The sequence below is a fragment of the Tursiops truncatus genome, chromosome 2, assembly GCF_011762595.2.
Source record: "Tursiops truncatus isolate mTurTru1 chromosome 2, mTurTru1.mat.Y, whole genome shotgun sequence".
Classification (NCBI taxonomy): Eukaryota; Metazoa; Chordata; class Mammalia; order Artiodactyla; family Delphinidae; genus Tursiops; species Tursiops truncatus.
In genome coordinates this window covers 124,720,796-124,745,226 of record NC_047035.1, presented here as the reverse complement: position 1 = coordinate 124,745,226, position 24,431 = coordinate 124,720,796, and the positions used below count along the sequence as shown (strand labels likewise).

Here is a 24,431-nt window from a genome sequence, read left to right as displayed (position 1 = left end):
GCTCCCCAACCAGGGATCAAACCCACACCCCCTGCATTGGAAGGCAAAGTCTTAACCACTGGACTGCCAGGGAAGTCCCAGCCCTCTTGAAATTTTTAATAATTTTTAAACAAGGGACCCCATTTTTTTTGTTTTTTCTGGCTGCGTTGGGTCTTTGTTGCTGCTCACAGGCTTTCTCTAGTTGTGACGAGCGGGGGCTATTCTTCATTGTGGTGCACGGGCTTTTCATTGCAGTGGCTTCTCTTGTTGCAGTGCATGGGCTCTAGGCACGTGGGTTTCTGTAGTTGCAGCACGCGGGCTCAGTAGTTGCGGCACGCGGGCCCTAGAGCCCATGGGCTTCAGTAGTTGCGGCATGTGGGCTCTGTAGTTGCGGCGCGTGGGCTCTAGGGCGTGTGGGCTTCAGTAGTTGTGGCATTCAGGCTCAGTAGTTGTGGCTCGCAGGCTCTAGAGCACAGGCTCAGTAGTTGTGGCACATGGGCTTAGTTGCTCCACGGCATGTGGGATCTTCCAGGACCAAGGATCGGACCCATGTCCCCTGCATTGGCAGGTGGATTCTTAACCACTGCACCACCAGGGAAGTCCAAGGGATCCCATTTTTAAATTTTTCATGGGACCGCACAATTATGCAGTACTACTGTTAGAGGGTGTCCAGCTATGTGCTTTGAGGTAGATTTGTGCTCAGATTTGGTTCCAAGCTGGCATGCCTCTCCTGTGGCTGGAAGGAGAATGAGTTTATGAACAGAAATCAGGGCACTGTTAGGGCCCATAGATGCTGTTTGAGTCGAGCAAGGTATAGGAGGGCAGGAAGGAGCCCCCAAGGAGCCAAAGCTGATTCCCTCTCCTCGGGGATCTCCAAGAGTAGCTCTGTTCTAGTCCCAAAGAGTCTATGCCAGCTGACTCACTCATCTCATTGGACAGCTTACGTTTATTGAGCATTTTCCAAGTACTGGCCACACTGAAGAACTTGATAGACACAGAGCCTTTCTAAAAAGGTGATCCCAGCCCTTTAGTAGGTCCTGGTCAAGCAGAGGAAATTGAGGCAGAAAGGTGTAACCATGCGAAGGTTGAAATATTTACACAGTGGTCTGCAAGCACACATCAGGGAATGGTCTGGTCTGGGTGCAGGCTGGAGTCTTCAGAGGGAACTGACATCTGAGCCAGGCTTTGCAGGCTAAGTAGGAGTTTACTTGGCAGACAAGCAAGGGAAGAGCCTGGTTTGCCTGCTTTTGCAGAGCAGGGAGCTTGGGTGGACCTGAGCATGGTTCTCAGCTGCTCGCAGGGGTGTCCTGTCTTTAACTCAACTCAGGACAGAGCTGCTGAGGACTGAAGGAGTCCAGTGCGTTGTGCTGGGCCCTGTGGGGAGTGCAGAGGTGGGCAAAACAGTTTGTGTTCTCTGGGAATTCCCAGCCTGTAGGGAAGGTAGCCACTGTCGAGAGTAAGGTAAGACAAGAGACAGCTAGAGAATGAAGGCAGGGTTCAAGAAGAGGATGGATGAGAGGTCCATGGGGTGTGGGTACATCGTTATGTAATTATGAACATCATTTGAAGGACATCATTAATGTAATTCCTGGTCTTGTAGCTGAGCACGGCTGAAGAGAAGGAGGAGGTGGAAAGATGGGCTCTATGAGTGTTGCTGGATTTGGACCTTATAGAATACATGTAGGGGTTTGTACGGTTAAGAGAGCACCCTTTGGTTTTAGATAAAGCAGAACTTAAGGCTTGACTTTACCATTTACCAACTGTGGGACCCTCAGCAAGTTCCCAAGTCTCCCTGAGCTCTGGTTTCCTCATATTAAAATTATGACTGTGAAATACAGGGCTTGCCTCCTAAGAATGACACATTTACATCCTCAACAGAAGTTAGCAGCATGATGACTGCACTTCTCATAGCCAGATATCTGGTAGTAATGGAGAGGGGTAATTTGTTTTCTGTTCATATACCTCCTCCTTTGAATTGTTCATTTTAGTTATCAGTTGAGGGCAAAGAAGGGACATTTATTTAACACCTGCTACAGCCCAGGCATAATGCCAGGTACCTTATGTGGTGGGTTTTAATTCTTGCCTTCTCTGCCTCACCCCTATTTCCTGGTCAGTTTCCTATCACAGAGGGAGGTTCACTCTCCCCAGGCTTCAGAGCACTTTGATTCCTGAGGACTTTTCCGCCTCTGGAAGTGAGACAGTGTTATGATGCAATTGGGAAGTGTCCGTGTGGAGGATGAGATCGTTTTTCCATGGCAGCTAGATCCAAAAGTCATTGCACTACTTTGAACTTGAAGATATTGTAACATTTCAGCCCACGCTCTCTCTGTTCATTCAGTGTGTTAAGTGTTATTTTATCCTGGAATTAAGTAGGCAGTTCTTTCAGGGAGTAATTCTCTAAGTTTTAGGCTGATCTATTTTTTTCATCAAAGTATTTTTTTAACTTATGAAAGTAATATATGTATATTACAGTAATTTGGAAATGCAGAAAAGTATTACTTTAAGAACATAATGACATATCATAATGAATTATGTCAGGCACTTGACAGAGGTTATGACAATTTATTGAGGCAGGCACTTGACACACACTATGTCATGTAATCCTCACATTAAACTTGGGAGGTGGGGTGTTATTATTCCCATTTTACTGATGGGTAGACTGAGTCACGAAGAGGGTAAGAAATTTCCCCAAGATGACACAGCTGAAATATTTTTTTTAATCTTTATTTTTGAGGTCAGATAAATTCACTATGTTTTTTTAAAAATATTTATTTGGTGGCACCAGGTCTTAGTTGTGGCAAGCGGGCTCCTTAGTTGTGGCATGCAAACTCTTAGCTGCAGCACACATGTGGCATCTAGTTCCCTGACCAGAGCTCGAACCCAGGCCCTCTGCATTGGGAGTGCAGAATCTTATCCACTGTGCCACCGGGGTCCCACACAGCTGAAATATTTCAATCCTGAACTGCCTATCTCCAAAACCCATATCCCTGTGTGTAATGCTGCTCTAGGGATGAGGTCAGGGCTGGGGGTGAGGAAGAGAGTAAGGGGATGCTCACAATCCCACTACCCAGAGATAACTCTGCAGCACTGAAGGTAGTTCTTTCTAGTCTTATTTCCATTGTTAAGATCACACTGTTTTGAATGCTGCTTTTGAATGCTGCTTTTCCTCAGTTGGTGTTATTCGATGAGCAGGTGGGTTTATAATGATGTGGGGAAATGTCATATGCAATTCAGAGGGACTTCCATAGACACTGTCAACTGGACGGAAGCAAATTTCAGCTGGAAATAGGGCCGTGATCAAAGGGGATTTCAGAGCAGGAACAACCAGTCCCTTCAGCCACCCTCTCCCTTTGTCCTGTCATCCCTGCCAGGTCCCTGCAGCCCCCAGCGATTACTGAACTGGATGCTGGCCTTGGCCTGCCAGCGGGGGCACCTGGCAGTGGTGAAGCTCCTGGTCCTGACGCATGGGGCCGACCCAGAGAGCTATGCAGTCAGGAAGAATGAGTTCCCTGTCATCGTGCGCCTGCCACTCTACGCGGCCATCAAGTCAGGTGGGTCCCCAGTCAGTACGCCCATGAAAGCCATCACCCTGTCAAGATGTGGGCCCATCCTTCACACTCAACTTCTGCTCTCCAATGGCCTTTGTGGAGGTTTTTGCAACTCTATTCTTTGCTTCTTCAAAAGGTCTGCCTCTTTCCTCCTTCCCCCTACTCAACTCCTGCAAGGGGATTTCAGTGACAGGGGCCAACCGTGGCAAATGGGACCATATTAGGAGGCACTTCAAAGGGCAAAGCCCCACAAAAGTTCTGTCACTAACAGGAACCTTCCGGCGTCAAGGGAGGTAATAGAGAAGTTCAACAGCACCAGTGCCCTTTTCATTTTTATTTCACATGTGAGTGTCTGCCCTTTTAGACAACTGTGACACACCTTGCATCCAAATGCCCTTAGCTCTCCACTTTCTGTCCTTTAGGGAATGAAGACATTGCCATATTCCTGCTTCGGCATGGGGCCTTTTTCTGTTCCTACATCTTACTGGACAGTCCTGACCCCAGCAAATATCTCCTCAGGAAGTATTTCGTCGAAGCAAGTGCCTTGCCTAGCAGTTGTCCGGGAAAAATGGTGAGTAGTCACTGTGGATGAAAAGAAGAGGTGGTGTATATATACAGTGGAATATTTTTCAGCCATGAGAAAGAAGTACATCCTTCGATTTGCAACAACATGGATGGACTTTGAGGACATTATGCTGAGAGAAAGAAGTCAGACAGAGAAAGACAAATACTGTATGTTTTCACTTACATGTGGAATCTAAAAAAGGCAAACCATAGAAACAGAGTAGATGGTTTGCCAGCGCCTGGGGGGTGGGGCAAATGGGGAGATGTTGGTCATATAGCCGAAGTGTTGGTCACTTCAGCTAGAAGTTCCAGAGATCTAATGTGCAGCACTGATTACAGCTAATAGCACTGTATTATATACGTGAAAGTTTCCAAGAGAATAAAGCTTAAATGTTCTCACCACAAAAATGAAATAGTAATTAGGTGACATAGTACAGGTGTTAGCTAAGGCTACAGGCGGTAATCATTCTGCAGTATATAAATGTATCAAATCAACAGGTCATACATCTTAGCTTATACAATGTCGTATGTCAATTATTGCTCAATAAAACTGGGAAAAAAACACATACAGGAATTAGTTCTAGTTAGTTTACCATTTTAATAACAAAAATAATATTGCATTGTTTACATTATCTTCAACTTGACTTTTTAAATTTAGCACTCTATCACCGACTCCCCCTTTTGATCAGTCAATGTGGCTACATCTCATTCTTTTAAATACATGCCTTAAATCTAGAGTGAATGTAGCTTAGTTGACTCAGCCCTTTTCCTGTTGGTGGACATCTGGATTATTTCTGGTTTCACACTTTCACCAGCTTTACATGGGGATATCTATCCCCATACTTTGTCCAGCACTAGATGTCCAGGAGCCTTTTAATTTTCATCACTCTGATGGGTAAAAATGGAATCTCCATGTTTTAATGCCCACATTTCTATTCTTAATAATATTGAGCATCTTTTCATATCATCATCAGTTATTTGCATTTCCCTTTATGTGAGTTGCCTGTTACAGTTTGTTGATTATTTTTCTCAAGGATTACTCACCTTTTCCTTCTCATTTTGGAGAGTCTTTTTGTATGTTAGAGATTTTAAGCCTTTGTTTATCATACATGTTGCCAATATTTTTCCCAATCCATTATTTGTCTTCTGTCTGTTATCTTTTGAGATAACAAAGATATAAGAATATATAATCAAATATGTTTGTTTTTTCCTTTATGGCATTTGGGTTATATAAGAAAGTCATTTCACCCTCGATTTTATATAAATATTCTCCTAGAGTCTTTTATACTATTTTTACTCTTTTATTTTTTATATTTTAAGCTTTAATTTTTCTTGTATTTATTTGTATATGTGGTTTGAGGGAGGGAATCTAGGATTCCTCTCTTCTAGGTGGATGATCAGTTATTCCAGCACAATTTTTAAAATAAGCTTTGATTTTCCCTCTGAATTGAAATGTCACTAATGCCATTTCCCCCAGTATATGCCTGTATACATTTTGGGATTCTCTGCACTGGTCCACTGGCCTATTAATCTGTTTCTGTTCAAATGCTATACTGTGTTGATTATAGGCATTTCATTTAAACCTTACAACCTGCTAATGCAAGTTTTCTACTCCTTATTTGTTTTTTTCAAAAATATCTTGACTGTTATCAGACATTCGTTTTTCCATTTTGTGCATTTCCCATGGTGACTCCCATGGCAATTTGTGCTGCGTTTATGTTCTTTGATGGGATTTTATAGTTTTCCTCATAAAGATTTCCTGAACCTATTTTGTTCATTTATTATTGTTTTTGCCACTGTTTGAATGGAATATATATAATTCTTATCCATTTCCAGCCTAATGTTGCTGGTATGAAGGAAAGCTCTTCTGTTTATTTATTTGTTTTACCCAGTCCCCTTACCAACTTGTCTTACTAATTCTAGTTTTTAGAGGAGTTCCTTGAAACTTTTAGGTATATTATCAAGTCATCTGCAAATTTAAAGCAGGTTTGTCTTGTCTTTTCTAATATTTATTTAACTTACTTTATTTCATGGCTTACTGATTATCAGCAGAAATGTCAAAAGTTGAATCATCTGAAAAGAGCAGATGTATCTCTCTTCCTGTTTTTAAATGTCTTGGCATCAGCAGTTTATGGTCATTTACTGTAGATTTTTGGTAAATAGACTTGTTATATTTAGGTAGTTTCCATGTATTCCTTTTTGCTTAGGATTTTTATTAGGAAATGTTGCTGAATTTTGTTGGATCTCTTTTTAGCAGCTATGGATATATTCACAGAGCTTTTCTACTTTAATTTGTTTATGTAATGAATGATGATGATAGATATTGACCCAATATTGAAATCTTGTAATAATGCTAATTGGTGTTTTTATGGCTGGATTTGACCTATTGATATTTTATTTACAGTTTTTGCGTCTGTATTTATAGGTGAATTGATCTATAGTTTTCTATTTTTATTATCTTTATGAGATTTTGGTATAAGACTATGTTAGCTTTACAGAATGACTTAGGGAACTTCCCATTTTATTACAATCTGGGGAAGTTTCATAGGAATTATTTATTGTTAAAGATTGATTAGATAAAGCAGGTCTTTGTTTTGGGACTTCTTTTGAAGTCATTGATCAGTTCAGGTTGTCTGCTTTTGCTTATGTGCAGTTCAGGAGGTTATATTTTGGTAGAAAATCATCCATTTCCTTTAGATTTTTTAATTTGCCATCATAGTGTGTTACATTTACCTTTTTTGGTAATTCTTTTCTTCTATATTAGTAGTTATTATATTCCCATTTATGCTGTTGATTTATGATGTTGAACAGTTTTACTTTTTCTCTTTTGAATTTAATCAGACCAGCCAGGGATTTATATATTCTAGTGGTCCTACCAAGGACCTAGATTTTCTTTATTTTTTTACGATTTATTTTGTTTGTTCCTTCATTCATTTTGGCTTTTATCTGTACTGAAACCTTCTTGATATCTTCTCTGAGTGTTTGGTTGATGGTGTTGTGGTCAAGGTGAGGCTCTGGCAGGAGACTTCCTGGCTCTAATCTGGGCTCCAGGCTTCACTGCTCTAGGACCTCCATCCGGTTACTTACATCTCTGGGGCTTGGTTTCCTCATCTACTGATTTTTATCTAGTTCTTTATATAATTCTAGAAGTTTTTGCTTCATACACCTGGTTTATGGCTTTATGACCCATTTTAACATATTTCATTATATCAGATATCTGCCTTAATCCTGTCGATGCTTCTATCCTTAAAATTGGGTTTGTCTGCTCTTCACATGGCCACACTGCTCTTTTTTCTTTGCATCAACCTTGTTTAAGTTTCCCCAGCCTTTACTTTCAGTTTTTATTTTGTCTTAGGTGTATTTTTTGTAAACAGTATTGAGTTTTTAATCCCATCCGAGACTGTGTCTTTTGAAAGAGGAACCCACCCAACTCACATTTGTGTGGGACCTGTCATATTGGTTTATTCCTCCCATTTTTTTGATTATATGTATTGCTATTTCCTTTTTTCTTATCATTGCTGGTTTCCTAGTTTCTAGAGAACACTGATATTCTATTTTCCATAACTTGTTAGCTGTCTGTGCCTTGGCTGGTCTCAGTTATAAACAGAGTTAATCATTGTATCTACCTTGGAGGCCAGGTGTGCACTTAGCACAAGGCCTGGAACATAATAAGAGCTCAATAAACATCAAACATCAGCTTCATGTTGCAAAAGGAAATAAATAGTGATCATCTAACCCTTACATGTGTGTAGTGTTCAGTGTTTTTCCCAGCACTTTCTTTTCATATTTGATCCATACAACACTTTAGTAAGAATTGCAAGAAATATAATCTGTTTACCAGATGAAAGTATTGAGGTTTACAGATATTCTGTTACTTGTCCAAGAACAGAAAATATTAAACAGTGATACTCAGACCAGAATCTGAGCCTTCTTAACTTGGGGATTTTCTCATTTCATGATTCCTGAACTGTACCTCCCAGGTCTTTCATGTAGATCAGTGGTTCTCACACTTTTCTGTAATTGGAATTCCTGGGGGCTTTTTAAAAATCCTGATGCACAGGCCATACCGTACGCTAACTAAATCTGAATCTCTGGGATGGGACCCAAATCAGTAGTTTTAAAAACTCCCCAGATGATTCTAATGTGTACCCAGTGACTTGCATTTTCTTGGCTTAAGGTTAAAAGCAGAAATGGTTGACATCTGTGTCTGTGATCTTTTCTACGGGTAACTCCTGCTAATTTGCCAAGATAGGGATAGAGCATGGAAGTGATTATTGCATTCTGCAAAGGAGAAGACAAAGAAAAGACAATGTTGCTTTTCTTCTCCTTTGCCCTTTTGGGTAGAATTGGAAGAGAAAATGAAATTACAGTGCAGTCTGAGTCATAAAGACTCCTTGGGCTTCCCGAAAGCAGGTGGTATTTTTTTTTTTTTTATTCAAGTGAATTTCAGACTCAAGGGCCTTGCAGTGTGTGCAGCCAGTGTGTGCAGTGTGTGCAGTGTGTGCAGCCAGTGTGTCTGGCTGCCATGATCTCTAACCTGTGACAACACTTTCCTTCTGTGCTGCCAGCAGAAGAGAGGGGGTTAGCGCGGAGGGGTCCAGTGTCAGGAACGATGACTCAGAAACCAGAGGTAAGTGCTTCGACCTTCCCAGATGTGCAGTGGAATTGAACTGGCATTTTTTGTTCAGAATATTAGACAAGGGCAGGCACTGAAAGGGTGCTTTGCTGCCATGTGTACACAGCCTGAAAACTCCCTTGCCTGCTGGCATTCATGGCAGTGACCTTGCTGAAGCAGTCATCTTGTTTTTTTCTGTATTTGTGTTCTGCCTCCCCGACTAGCTAGTTGATATTTTTTAATGTAATTGCTGCCTCTGTGGAAGCCACGGCCAGTCGAGGTTCACCACGCCTCTGTGTCAGGCACAGCCTAGTTCTCAGGCTGCCAGAACCTGCCTCTGCTGGCAAACGGGGAATGGCCGAGAAGCCCACGTTGATTTTCCACTGGCAGCGGGCGGGCTGCTCAGTTAGGTTTTGATGGTGTTTGGAAAGGAAAGTCTGAGAGCCCACACCACATGGTCTGGACACTTTTAAAAGAGCAAAACCAAAGCCAAGTCAGACCTGGCTAAAGCTGTTCCTGTCTCTGGCTCATGGGTGCCCTTCTGGAAAACCGCCAGACCTTTGCCTGAATGTTTAATGAGTTGGCCTGTGTTCCTGGTGACTGTCCTGTCAATGTTTGCTTTGTTGCCATGAGAAACAACGCTTTGATGCTGGCACACCCGGGAAGGAGCAGGAAAACAGAAATGCCAGGAGAGGCCTAAGCAGGGCCTGAACTAACCACGGTGTTTGTCCCATTCAGCAGTTAGAGGGCTGGGCCGGAGGGCACGCTGGGCTGTTCTGAGTATAGGAGTTAAGTCCACAAGAGCTGAAATTGATTCTGAAACTACACAGTTGGGGAATTATTAATTTTCTTTACAAGTCCCTAATGATTTCAAATCTGGCAGCAAACCTAGAGAGGATCACTTATTACTACTACTACTACTACTCTTGTCATTTTTGGATCAGCTCTGGCTTATGATGTACGTTAAACATTCCTAGTGACTGGCCATTCAGATGCCTGTATCTGTGCCCAAGCACAAACATCCTGGCTGCACATTCTGGGAGCTGAAGCAGCCCTTCTCCATCAGAGTGATCTGGTGGGTCTGAGGATTTGCATACATGGGATACTCAGAAAGGGCAGGCTGCAGCAAGTGTGGTTTCTCAGCCTTTGCTGGGGCCTTCATGAGCAGCTGACCAAGGGCTACTGACATTGTGAGCACTAAGGTTTCTGGGGAACATCCTTGCCCAAGGTTAGGCCTAGTGTTTGGTACAAGAGTCTTATTCAAGAATTTTATACTTTCCAGAGCATTTCTACATCTGCACCTTGCACCTTCTCAGCTCCTCACGTCCTCCTCACAGCAGGTGGTACTGTCTCACAGAGCAGATGTAAGTCTCTGGGGCAGTAGGGCCCCGGCAGGTGAGAGGCAGACTGGGAGCAGCCTGATTGCCTGTGGTTCGGCCTTTTCACTGCTGGCTTGTGTGAAGGGAAGAGCCTTCACCTGCCTTTTGAGAGTTATGAGATCAAACTCAGAATTATTATTATGGGCCTCTTCCATCAGCTCCACTTTTCCTGTGCCCTGAAATTTAGCCAATTATCCTACTGTTTTCTCTAGTTTCCAAATACCAAATCTTTCCCCACTCTCATGCCCCATTCATACGCTTTCTCTGTGGAATAGACTCAACACTGTGATGTTGTCCACATGGTGAGTGCTTCCTAGAACTTGAGAGCAGATAGTGAGGGTCACAGGGTAGAACAGCTAAGCAGGTGCACTGTGTAACCGTTCAGGTAGGTGTTCCTGGTGGCCTGTCCCACTAGATCATCAAACATAATACAAAACAGCAGTTATACAAACCACTTACATTTAGTTTACAATGAGAAAATGATTCATAGAGATGCAGAAATACTAAAACTATTATTTGAACTTATGTGACAAACTAGAAAACACAATAAGGACAGAATAAGAAAACATTATCAAATGTCATTGGAACTATTGGATATCAGCATAGACAAGTACATTCATAATGATATGAATAAATTCCAGACAGGTAAAAGTTAAGCACTGGAAATTCATCAGAATATACTTTCAAAAAGCACATTTATTCCAGTTATAGAAGAAAATGATTCCATTTCAAAATTTTAAAGATATATGAAGATGTATAAAGACATATAGTCACAAATAAGATAAACGATATATATATATTAAACTTATTTATAGTAAAATATAATTTTACTATAGTATACTAATATAGTAAAATTATATTTTTAAAGAAATTAAAAAAAAAAAACATTAGCAGATACTTGAGAAAAAAGAATTGACAGAAACTGAAATCCAAAAAACACCATTGACTCAATTATATGTCAGTTGATAATTGAGTTTAATTCAGTCAGTGTTTATATATCACCTACTAGTTGCTTGGGACTCAGCAGTGCCCAAGCCAGAGCCACGGCCCTTGCTGTCACATTGCTCACAAATGCCCTTGGGTAAGAAGTAAGGAGAAACGAACAGTTAATTTACACATGAGAAAACACAGATAGTAATTCATGGCATGGAAACATATACAATCTTATTGGCAATTACAGAAATTCAAATTAAAATGACTTGAAAGTACCATCACATACCTATTAAACTCGCAAAAATAAATATAAATGCTGAGTTAGGCACTTGGCAGCGTCAAAGAGAAAGGGACACCAAAGCCTTGCTGCTGGCACTATAAATTGGTTCCGTATGTGTGGAAAGTAATTGGCGTCATGTGACAAAAGCTATAAAACTCTTTTCTCCCAGAGAACAGCTCTGAATTTGGTATTTCCTTTCTGAAAGATACCTCTAGGATGTAACTCAAAAGAAAAAAAAACGTAATTGCCACAACTGTACTGCTCAAAGCACTGCTATCTATAAGAGAAACTAGGAGGACAAAACCCAAATGTCCAGCAGCAGGGGGAACTCTACTGGCCATGATTACCCGCAGGGTGGACACCACACAACAGGGACAAGCGTGCCTGTCTCCTCATGCTCAGCACAGCGCTGCTCCTGGACACCAGCTCTACCTCCACACCTCAGCCGTACGCCACGTCCGCAGGAAAGCCTGCCCCAGCCCACAGGCCAGGTCACATCCCCCCTTCCATCTCTTAGAGCTTCCTGCCGTTTTATTCAGAGCACTTAACAAAGTTTGGGCTTGTCTGTTCTGGTGACATTCTTGTTTAATGTCAATTCCCCCATTTGACTGGAAGCTTCGCGAAAGCAGGGATTTGTCCAGCTTTGCTCACCCTGTGTTTGCCCCTCATTGTAGGGCCTGGAACAGGATGAGGAGTTGGTTGCTTGGATGGATGGATGGATGGATGGATGGATGGATGGATGGATGGAAAATGGGTGGGTGGGTGGACAGATGGATGGATACCTGGATGGATGCATGGATGAATAGGTGAATAGATGGATGGATAAAATTTTATATATGTAGTAAACTTCCATTTACATAGGACTTCATGGCTAACAAAGTACTTTGCCAAATATTCTACTTTAATCTTCTATACAAGTCTGTGAGGTAGAAATTTTTGTCTTTATTTAAAAGTTGAGGAAACAGGGTTCTCTCAACAGTAAGTTGAATAGCTTAGTAACTGCAGAGATAGTATTTTTATTTCTTGTTTTTTTCTCTCTCTTACATATTGCTATTGGTAAAATTCTTGAGTTGGAAGGGAGATTTTTTTGGTAAGTTTCCTATTTTTCAAAGGAATGACTGAAATACTACATGGAAAAAAGCACAATGTTGATTTAAAACAAACCTTGTTTATCTATTTTTAAGAATTTTAGCGAAGAAAAAGTGATAAATTTTATTAACTATGTTTTGGCATTCAGATGATTAAAAGAGGGCCACTTTTCTTTAACAAAATGTGCTGATGGTTTTCCATAAGTTACTACCAACAGTGCTATTTTCTTGGTATAGATCCTCCTTGGTTGCAGAACTGAAACCTTTGAGTTCATTTGTTGATTTCCATTAGAGAAGATTTTGTTACAGTTTTTGCATCCATGTGTTTGCATGCAGTTGGCTAGAATTTTAATGGCTCTTGCAAAGTAATTGGTTTTACTCATAAAATAAAGTGAGTCTTCTGTTAAGTAACCATGTATGTAACACAGAGACTATTTGTTCTTTGAAGATTGGATTGAAAAAGAATTATATTGAATTAGGAGCCTTTGGAGAGTGATTCTTTAGTTTCCTTATTTGTTTGTCTCATATACATTATTTTGTTTTTTCTCTTATTGTGTCACTTTGAGAATTTTTTATTTTGGAATTAAATTTTGCATTTCAACATCATTATTTGGTTTGTTAGCTCTGGCTGAGGACATCTCCCACAACTTAAACATTGTTTTTCAGCCGTTGTTAGATTGTCATTTTCATTCTTAGATTATTATGGTACTTTTATTTTTAGTCAATTGATTATCAATTTTATTATTTTCCAACAACTCTAGAATTGGTTTTATTTACCAACTTCCTTGTTTTTACTTCATTTTGGTTTTTCTATTTTTAGTCTAATTTTGTTTTCATTTCCCTGCTTTCTTTTAGCTTTCCATTCTAAGCAGGGCAGAGCTAGTTTATCATGCTTCACTTTGTCCTTTTTGTAACTGTGATCAGAGTTGTTTTTTTTTCCCCCATTACTTGTGACGTTTCTGTTGTTCTAAAAATGTATTCTACTGTTGTGAATTGGTTTTCTCTCCTACCCAAGCATTATTTGAAAGGGCATTTTTAATGGCCAAATAATTGGACACCTTTTAATTCTGCTTTCGTCATTGGTCTCTACCTTTACTTTGCCTTTGTCCAGGCATAAGATATGTAGGAGGCTTGCCCTTTTTCCCCCTTTTTCCCCTTTTACTTTTGCTTCTTACACAGAATGTAATCAATTTATGTGCAAGTTCATACTGATTTGAAAACAGAATTCGTTCTCCTGTCCCCTAGTATTTGGTCATCTCCCATTCTTATTGTAGTGTCCTCCATTCATTTTTTGCATATTTGACCTATCATATCCTGCTAATATTTTTCTTGAATTTTCATGGGTTTGTTTTTTACAAATTTGACCTGTGTTGGAACACAAAGATTTAGCATAGTTGTATTTTGGGGGTTGTGGTTAAGTGTCTTTATCATTATTGAGTCACCTTGGTTATCTCTCCTAATGCCTTTGAAATCATGTCAGCTATTCCATGGCCATGTGAATGAACATGGTGCCTGGTAGGAAGGGACCAGACAGAACATTAGGCACCTGAATTGTGATCCTGGTTCTGTTACCTTCAAACAGGTCACCTCACTGAGGCTCTTTATGTGCAAATTGTGCTTACAGGGTTACTGTGAGGGTCATTTGAAAAAGTTCTGTGCATGCATTGCAAAGAGTCACCAGGAAGGTATTATCATGTGATCACAGCTCAACTTCCAGAAGATTCCCCTACAGGGTTCAGGTTTGAGTGTGCCCTTGGAGGCAACAGACTGTTCCGTGTTGACTATTTAAAATGCCATTGTAGGTTTGCTTGTAAGTTATTTTTGTACTTACATTTCTCATTGATCTGGCTTCCTTGGTTATGTTTCCCTTTTTGTTTGTTTGTTTGAAATTATATTGGTAGCTAACCACTACTAATTCTGACATTTATAATATTTTTAGCAGGCAGGCTTTTGTCAGAACTGATTTCATTTTTTTCCTTTCACTAAGTCGTTTAATTTAATTTAATTTAAGTTGTTTAAGTGAGTCATTTAATTTATCTTCCTTCTGAGTTTAGAAGGAAGGCTGTCCTCCCCTTTCTCTTTTCCTCTCCCTTCTCTTACTCCCTTTAGTATTCTCAGGTCATTTTCGAAATTCTCCTTTTGTACCCTAGAGTCCTCCCAGGCTTTTCCCTAAATTAATGACTGGTTTTACTGTCCTTTTCCCACCTTTTTATTATGTTTCTAATCTGCTTATCTTAAGAGACATCCTTCTGGCTTTCAAGAATCTCTGCTTCTTTCATTTCCTTTCTTAATCTGTGGGCTTCTGTTGATGGAATGTTCCGGATTCTCAGGTCTTGACTTCTCCAATTGTCATTTGACTTGTTACCATTTGTATCAGTGCCACCATAACAAAGTACCAAACACTGCTTGGCTTAAAATAACCGGAATGTATTGCCTCGAGTTCTGGAGGCTGGAATCTGACATCAGGGTGTTGGCAGGGCCGTGCTCCCTGTCACAGTTCCAGTGGATGACCCCTCCCTGCCGCTTCCTAGTGTCTGGTGGCTGCTGGCAGTCCTCAGTGTTCCTTGGTTTGTAGACCCATCACTCCAGCCACATGCCATCCTCCCCACGTCTTCTCATCATCTTCCCTCTGCACATGTCTGCCTCTGTGTCTAATCTCTCCTTTCCATAAGGACACCAGTCATACTGGATGAGGGCCCACCCTAATGACCTCATTTTAACTTGATTACCTCTATAAAGACCCTGTTTCCAAATAAGCTCAAATAAGCTTTTTCTCAGGTACTAGGGATTCAACATATCTTTTTCAGGGACACAGTTCAGCCCATGACACCATCCTTATGGCTGTTGCTCCATTGCCCTTGGCCTGGTTGCCCGCCGTGGCCACCTCACGTGCACAGGCAGATGGCCAGTCAAGGTCCAGGCTCCTTCTCATCCGTTCACTTTCAATGCCCCCTCCCTCCTGAGAGCCTATCCCTGCCAGGGTGCAGGGACTTGAGCAGTAGGCGTTTGGAAGCCTTGCATGGAGGGTTCTCCAGGGCCGAGGATGTGGGGCATAGTCCCCGTTTGCCATGGCCCTCACCAGCACAGGGAGACTGGACCAGAGTTGCTGTCTCCAGCGTGCTGATCCCCTGTCCAGCTGACTCCACCTCACTTAGAGCCTCCTCTGACAGTCTGGGCTCCCGAAAGACACTTGTAGGCTTGAAATTTACCCCAACTTGTTGGCATTCGTGCACAGATCCCCTTCTGCACAAGCACTGACATCACTCAGGTGGCCTGGGATGTGTCTTCAGATTCTGTGACTGGCTCTGCTGCTCTGAGCACCTTCATTTTTAGAGTTTCTTTTGGCTTGTTCTTCAGACCTTTTAGTGAGTCTGCTCCTTTCAGATTAGACCTGTTGGTTTTGCACTCCTCCGGATGTCTGGTGCCCTGAATGTTCCTTCACATGTCAGAAGGTGGCTCTTGTCTTCCTGGCTGGTTCAACAAGGAACCACCACCCAGGAATCTGCTTACCCACAAAAAGAAAGTTTTGGGTTTTATGTAGGCCAAGGGTTCATTAATACATTTTAGAACATTCTATGTATTTCTCCCCCGTTTTAACACGTGTGTCCTGACTGGAAAGTCTAATTCTACTGACTGCCTTTTTTGTGTCATGCTGTGCTGTCATTGAGCTCTCGTCTGTCCCCTCAAGGGACAGTGAGATGGGAACACAGGGAGAAGAGATGCAGATTCTGCTTTGTGGGGCTCAGTAGAGACCTAGTAAGGAGGCAGTGTTGGAACTTGCTCTTGTGGGTTCTCAAAATTGCAGAGGCACACCCCTCCCCCAGCATTGGGGCAGAGAACCCTTCTCTGTGTCTGCTCAGGGCCCAGTTGCCAGCCCCACATCTCTCAAGGTTAAAGCCAGCCTAAAAACATTGTCAATTTCAGCCCTTCATGAACAATTATATTCTTCAACCATAAGGGTTGCACTGACATAAAAGCATGAGAGATGTCATTGTATTCCACTGGCTCATTCACTGTGTTATTTTTGTATGGAAGCTTCAGGCAGCATTATATAAAGGCAGGTAATTGCCCTCCTGGACCACAGCTTCCATCACAGAACAAGGAGACCTTCTTGTGCAGAGGTAACCCCAAACATCACTTTCTGTAATGAGCCAAGTGCCCTAGTCCTTCTTGAACTGGTCCTGGTCACCACCACTGCCTTGGAAAGCAAGTTTCTTAAGTCATCATACAGTGTCTCTTTGGCCCAAAATTGAAAGGGCTCATGCTTAAGGACCAGCATGAGCATATTCTCTGTTTCCTCCAGAGAGGTGTGCCTTAACCATGGCATTGTTGAACTTTGGGGATCTCCACAGTGAGCTGTCTTTGATTTTGCAGTTCAGTGTGCATGGATTTAATTATACAGTTGCTGGCTTCACCACCTCAGAACCTGGTTTATTGTGATCCTGCCCAGACTAAACATAAATAAGTAATGAGGGCTACATTTCCCAGCTACATTTCCATGTCAGGTGTACTGTGCACCCTTCCTCCTTCCTTCTTCCTCTCTGCCACTTTGGAAACACTTGTGCACCCTATAATGTTTGTGCACCAAAAGGAAAGTAACTTGTATATGTGAAAGTTTTCAGACTAACCCAAGACCAGGTAGAAATCCTACATGTTTTTCTAACCACCATCCAGCCCAGAAGTCTTTTCACAAACATGTCTGAATTCTGAGTGTGTCATCATGTTTTCTGACTTCTTGCTTTTTGCTACCTCTCCCTGGGCTTGAGTTTCACAAATTTCAACACTGCAGAAACTCTGGTGGATGTAAGACCTAGAAAGAGCTCAGTTTTAGGAACTGGCAGCATCTGCTTCCTCCTCTTCCTCATGTCTAGAGAATTCAGTGCCACACACAGCCACTCTCCTGTTATTGATGATTTACTTCTGATAAATAGTACCTCCCAAAGAAGCACAGGAGGCTTCCCTGCAGGTGTTCTTTCCTGGCTTTCTGGTCAACATCACATACTCTTAGTCCTTGAAAGGTGACTAGATGCACGTTCAATACACACACAGCTCTTCCCTTCGAGACATAAACTCCCTGAGCCAGTTCCGTCTGCAGCATCCATATCCTCAACCCCAGTGCCTGACAGGCGGACCTGCACTTGGCAGTGCTCAAGTAAATGCTGCTGACTGTGAAGCAAGATGGCATCCTTGTTACCTAACTGGGGGCTGTAATGCAGACACTTACTGGGTGTGAAGAAGGTGGTCCTTGCCCCAGGGCTTTCAGGATTAGTAGGATTTAGATAGGAGGGAAGAGGTCTGTGAACTCCAGGGAAGAGAAGGCAGAGCAGGGAACACCCTTTTGCCTTTGTCGTGGTAGCAGGACAGAGTGCAAAAGCGGAGGCCAGTCCGCCTGCAGAATCTGGGATCCCTGAGTGACCTCATGACACCCACGATCAAAAGGAGACCAGCTCTCTGGTGAAAACTTGCAAAACTCTCTTAGCTCCAGTCCCACCAACCTTGTGTCTCCTGCAGCCCCAGAGCACCCTGGCAGCCCTTTGGCACATTGGCCAGTCAGGTACTGACAGTAAGCTCACTGTCAGGCCCCCACAGCCTTCCTATGAATTCCAGTCCACTTTCTGAACCCTATGGGTCATTTATGACAGGCAGTTTCTGTACTTTAGTTGGCAATTTCCCTTTGGTCTTGAATCCTCTGCTCTAGGAGTAGGCCCATTCCCCAGTTTCTTCTACCTAGAACAAATTATTAACCCCACCAGCCATCTGCCAACAGGAGCACAGAGGGTGGGCAGAGGTCGTGGAGGAGACAGTGAGACAGAAATTTGGGAAGTGATTGGGGCAGATTGTGGAGGTGTGGGGCTTTCTGGGGAGGGAGTTCAGGTGTTCTGCTGCAGGCGGGCTGGGGTGCAGGAAGGCTGAGGGGTTTGAGTAGACCTTGGTATTTTAGGGTGATCGTTCTGGTTAGAGGTGTTAATAGATGGATTGCTGGTCCCAGTGGCTTGATTCTTTTCAGCACACAAACATTTACTGAGTGCCTGCTGCATGCTAGGCACGGTGCTGAGCTTCACACGCAGTCAGACAAGGTGCAGCACTGGACATGCATGCAGTCGGGTTCTGGATGGCCACACTGCCTGCTGGGGCAGTGGAGACAGAGATGACCCTTGGGCTGACTTAGTGCAGCACGGAATCCGCAGGCAGGTTCCTATAAGGGGAGTTGAGCCTGATAGCGCCTGTGAAAGTACCCACCTCCACCTCGACTGGCCCAAGGCCCCACATGGGGTTAGTTAAGCAAACACAGGGCTCCAGTCTCCCAAGGCTGAGCCTCTGCTCCTTATGTAGTTCTAGGCTGCAGCTCCAGGGTCAGAGGACAAGAAGGAAATGCAGGAGGAAGATTGCCATTGTCAGGACAGAACATCTCAGCTGATCCTCCAAAGATGTGCTGCAACTAGTTTACGTCACAATAACAACCTGAATCTTTCCTGTTGTTTTATTTATTTTTGATGGCCCTTAGAGAGTTTTATTTATAGACACCTAAGGTTTGTTATTTAAAACCAAAACCAGCCTCCTTTTCATCTTGCATTTGACTGCCATTTCAGTTCAGGTCCAAACTATTTGATATTGAATGACCAGAATGGCCACACAGGGTGAGTAGAGAAAGTTAGACTGCAATCCGGACACCTTGGATTTATGTCCAGCTGTCTGGCCCTGGACCTGGGGCCTGGATGTGTCTTTGAGAACCCAGGAAAGGGAGGCAGCCAGACCCTTAGAGAGCCTTCTTTGACTTGGCATCGCAAAGACTGGCATGGCTCCTAGATTGGCTGTCATGATTACTCCAAGGCTCTCTGTGGGAAGCCATTGTCCTTCTCAAGAGTATAAGCCAGAAAGAATCCTGGGTCCAGAAGCGACCTAGATACCATCTGGTCCAAGCTGATCATTTAGCAGATTAAAACCAACAATAATAAGATGAAGGGTGACACAACTATGAATTTTTATGGAAAGATTAGGAAGAAGCCGATGTGACTGGATTCAAGTTGGAGGCATCAGAATGCACTCATGTTAAATATAGGGTTGTGTTGGATCAATGGGCCAAGAATCAGTGACAACCCAATAGCAATGAGCATACCCAACACCTAGATCTTGGTTTCTAAATACCATTTTCTGTTAAAGGGAATCAGGGATGGTACTTGGAAAGGACCAGAGGAAACTTGAACATCTTATTTTATCAGGAAGTAAGGGAGTGCCCAAAACTGATAGGGATATGTCAGAGGAACACAGGAGTCCCCTTGATGGGACTCCCAGTGGTCAAACTGGGGACTACCTGAGCATTGGAAGAAATGATGATAATAATGAATTATAATACTTTGAATTTAAAAAGGATCTGTGAGTCCATAGTAATATTTAAACAGGTGGGGAGGGACATACTTCTGTACAGAAGAATGACACGTAACAAATGTAGACAGAATGGAAGTTTTAGAAAAATTACCACCTTGTAACCACCAATGTACTAAGTGAGTAAGGCCCTGATCAACAATGGATGCTGAAATCATTGGGTAAACTGATGTAGGAACATAAAATATTCACAGATAGTCTCAGAATATCACCCCACAGATTGCTGATTAATCACAAAGAGTAAAATAGAACTTAACCCAAGGGATCAGACCATTAGTGAAATAACCTGACATCAGGTGCCCTCTGGTGGAGTTCAATTGGTAGGACTAAACATTGTCTGAGATTTTTGCCAAAAATGCTTAACTTGAATCTAAACATTAGGAAACAACTCAGTAAATTCAGATTATGGAATATTCTAGAAGACAACTAGAATGACTTGAAAACTTACAATGCCAAAGTTGGAAAAGACATTAAAAGGCATGAGGATTCTTCTAGATTAAAGAAAATAGAGACATGTCAACTAAATGCAATGTGTGATTCTTGATGGGATCCTGGATCAAGATACAAAATAGTTATAAAAGACATTTCTGGGGTATTTGGGAATATTTGAACATGGATTGTGGATTTGATAATGTATTGATTTCATTTCTTGAAAATGATAAATATATGGTTGTCACGTAGGAAAATATTCTTGTGGTACGCGGGCCTCTCACTGTTGTGGCCTCTCCTGCTGCGGAGCACAGGCTCTGGACGGGCAGGCTCAGCGGCCATGTCTCACAGGCCCAGCCACTCCGCAGCATGTGGGATCTTCCCGCACCGGGGCAGGAACCCGTGTCGCCTGCATCAGCAGGCAGACTCCCAACCACTGCGCCACCAGGGAAGCCCGGAAAATATTCTTGTTCTTCAGAGATACATGTTGGTGTAAAGTGCCATGATAGCTATAATTTACTTTCAAATGACTCAGCAGATAAATGAAAAGTGTGTGTGCTTGTATGTGTGTGTAGAGAAAAAGAAGAGAAAGCAGATGTGGCAACATATTAACAATTGGTGAGTCTACAGTGCAGGGTGTATGAATGGGTAATCGTGTGTCCTAGTTCAACTTCTCTGCAGTTCTGAAATTTTTCAAAATAGAAAATTATGGGGGAAAACAATAATGACAACAAAAACAGGCCTAAATGTCAAGTCTAAAAAAAACCCAAAAAACAAAACAGAACAAAAAACTGAGACTAAAGATCCATTCTCTTGACCCAAAATCCAGTATACCATCGACTGTCTCTCTTCATCCAGGTGAATGGAGAGAGAGACAGGCAGACAGAGACAGAGCCTCATCTGCTTGGTTCGAAGACCAGAGCTTTTAGAGGGTGTTAGTAGACCCAGCCTTTCCAATCCTGGCAAGTTAGCTAAGGGGGCGACAAAGATAAGGCACATATCGCCACCTTGTGGCCAGATAAGGAAGTCTGTCTGCTGCTGCCAATTTTGAAAGCAAACTTACCCCATGTTTCTGGTGTCTTTTCCAGTTGTTACCTTTTCCCATTAGTGAAGAACTAATCTTTGTTTCTCTAATTTTCTGATACGGATTTCCAGCTGCTTTAGAGAAAAAAGCCAAAAAGCCAATTTCCTTTCCCCAGAAACCTCACTGAGCCCTAAATTCTTTGATGATCAAGAAGAAAGAGAAAGCCCTGCTCATACACATTTAACCAGATCTCTTTTACCACCATATGCCAGAAAACTGCTGGCCTTTCTGACCCAATCAAATGAGAAAAGCAAAGGAGATTTATTCAGAGCTTTTGGTGGCAAGTGAGTGAGCCACTGTCACTTGCATTTTGTCAGAGGAGTGGGGAAGCTTTATGGTGGATAAAGGGAAGGCTTCAGGTGTGCCCTAACTAGAGGCTGTTGACGGGGAAGCTGGAGGCAGCTAACTAGAAGGGGGGCGTCCTACATGATGGGTTGGGGGCATATTTGCCTTTCCCTGGTTAGTCTAAGTTGGAAGCAGGGACAAAATTAGGGAAGTTGTCACTTATCAGTCAAGTCCTGGACATTTGGGGCCAGTTGTTACAGAAGTTATTGTTTAGCTTCCTGGATTGTTACTAGACATTGCAGTATGGCTTCTGGCAAGTTTGGCTTCCTGGACTCTTTATTATAGATAAGGGGGTTAGTTTCCTGGTAGGTTGCTGCAGGTTGTGGGTCAAAGTTCTCTTTTTTATATATGGTCTGGCCATTGTCTGTATATTCAGTCTCTCACTCTGGAAGCAGCTCATCCACAAAGCACCCAGCGTGGTGTAAGCAGCTGGAGGCGGCAACTCCTCTAATCACAGGGAAGAGTGCCGTGAAGGGAAGTGAGAAGACCCAGGTTTGGGTCTAAGCCTTCTTCTGCAGTCTAGGGAGGCTGCTCCAAGCTTGGGTGGGCTCCTCTGTACAGAGCAGGGGCCATTCCTGTTGTGTTTCCCCCCGAGGGTGATAGCTCTCTAAGAGGTGATGCTAAGCCCACATGCTCCCTCTAGAGGCTGGAGAGTGAGTAGCTGTAGCTGTGCAGAGATTACCTTCAGGTTGTAGGTGCAGGAGGGCTTAAGTACCTTCTCAGGGGCAACGTGGTCCCAACCTCTCGGGACTCTGCTGAGATGAACAGACAGATTCACACTTGAATAAATCATTGCTTTATTTCAAGTCTGCACGAGCCCTGGGCTCATCGCTGGTGTGTGCTTTCCCCTTGCTCCAATATCCAGGCTCTTCGTGTGAAATGGTCCCACCTCAAGCTGCCCTGGGTGGATCTGGACTGGCTCATTGACATCTCCTGCCAGATCACAGAGCTGGACCTTTCTGCCAACTGCCTGGCATCCCTCCCCTCCATCATCCCCTGGGGACTCATCAACCTCCGGAAGCTGAATCTCTCAGACAACCACCTGGGGGAGCTGCCCAGCGTGAAGTCATCAGATGAAATCATCTGTTCCAGGTGGGCTCCTGCCCTGCAGCCCCTGGGGTGAGCCCTGGCCATCTGAGCCCCGGCTGCCACCACCACCCTCCTCCTGCACTGTCCTCTTCCTGCAGTCATGCTCCCTGATCGTAGTTGTTGCTTTTGAAAACAGATTTTCAGCTAAAATAAGAGAAGGAAGTTCTGCCTGCCATTATGCAAGCTCTTGGGCACAAGGTCCCACCTCCTTTCCACGTGAATGCAGAAAGATCTGTCTAGTAGGGTGGCTTGTCTGGCCCACGTTTCCACCACTCGCTGGCAGCCACGCAGGCCTGCTTGTCCGAGGTGCCCAGTCTTGTTCCTGCACACAGGAGTCAGAGGAAAGGGGCTGGTGGAAACAGTGGCACCCAGACAACCCAGCTTTTGGTCCACCTCCCAAGGAAAGTGGGCAGGGCCTCAGAGAAACAGTTAACTTCCCAGGACTCTGGCAGCAGCCTGATGGTGTAGGCAGCTCCTGTCTCCTTTTCTGGGAGGCCTTGGGAAGAAGCCCAAGCCTCCTGCTGAGGCTGCATGGGGAGAGGAAAGACCTTACCTTCACTGACGTATTGATAATCATACCTGCAAGGCCTCATTCCATATGGGATTTGGGCTGATTTCAAAAGCTAAGGCTCTAAGTTAAGTAAAAAAGAATGTTGGAAAGAGCTTAGGGTCAGCAGTAACTCATGGGAAAGAAACCTGCACAAAAAATTAAACAAGTGCCATGGAGTGGGGGTCTTTAACCTGGACAGACTTGAGGGTCCAAAAGGTTAAAAGCAGTGCTCTCTGGACTTCCAGTAACTTCCAGGGCACCAGCTTGTTCTGTTATCACATATGTGAGAAAGGTTACATCCCTTGGTCAATGAGACCAGGATCCACCAAAGAGAGATTTGGTTTTCTTTGTCTACACATGACATAGTGACAGTAATGCAATGAATAAAAATCATATTGCTGTATTTCAATGCACATTCTTTATCCTTGTGCAAGGAGAAAAAGAAACATGTTTACAGAGAAATATGTACCCGTGATGCTTTACCTCTTTCTTCTGATGCCTTGACTTCCTTCTCCCCCAACTACAGGCTACTCGAAATTGATATTTCCAGCAACAAGTTGTCCCACCTCCCACCGGGATTCCTGCATCTCTCAAAACTTCAAAAACTGACAGCTTCAAAAAATTACTTGGAAAAATTGTTTGAAGAAGAAAATGGTATGTTTTAGCATCAATAACCTGACTTACTTTGTCATTTTCTTCTTGATTGGGCTGTTTTTACAATTCATCCTCTTTTATTTTCCCCTAGCCACGAACTGGATTGGTTTGCGGAAGCTACAGGAACTCGATATTTCTGACAATAAATTGACAGAACTCCCTGCACTTTTCCTTCATTCTTTCAAGTCACTCAATTGTCTGAATGTCTCCAGAAATAACGTGAAGGTGTTTCCAAATGCCTGGGCCTGCCCTTTGGTTAGTAACTTGCCGAAAATCATGAAAGGAGCTGTCAGTCCACATCCATGCCAGCCTCACAGAGCTGTGGGTGCGGTGCATACCGCGTCCCCTTGGCGGCCACGCAGTGGTGTCCTGTGTTATAGACAAACATGTTATTCAGCATCCAGCAGCTGAGGGTCTCAGGCAGGTAACTCACCCGAGAGCCAGCGCACCTGGCTCTGGGTTTGAGATTCGCACCGTAACACCCACAGGACTTTCCACAGCTACAGCCTGA

At 43.2% G+C, this 24,431-nt stretch overlaps 1 protein-coding gene across 7 annotated transcripts in view; it reads left to right on the top strand.

Annotated features, from left to right (window-relative positions):
- LRRK1 (leucine rich repeat kinase 1) overlaps positions 1-24,431 on the top strand; it is a 121,140-nt gene that overhangs the window by 49,343 nt on the left and 47,366 nt on the right. For 6 of the 7 annotated variants that reach the window (XR_012330245.1, XM_033852062.2, XM_033852063.2 and 3 more), the window contains exons 5-9: positions 3,351-3,530; positions 3,950-4,098; positions 22,493-22,719; positions 23,793-23,920; positions 24,012-24,175. Coding sequence is in view for 6 of the 7 variants with exons in the window: in XM_033852062.2 (XP_033707953.1) it covers positions 3,351-3,530; positions 3,950-4,098; positions 22,493-22,719; positions 23,793-23,920; positions 24,012-24,175 (848 nt within the window). In the remaining variant the exon portion in view is untranslated. The remainder of the gene's footprint in view (positions 1-3,350; positions 3,531-3,949; positions 4,099-22,492; positions 22,720-23,792; positions 23,921-24,011; positions 24,176-24,431) is intronic. The other variant, XM_073801333.1, reaches the window with a different exon arrangement.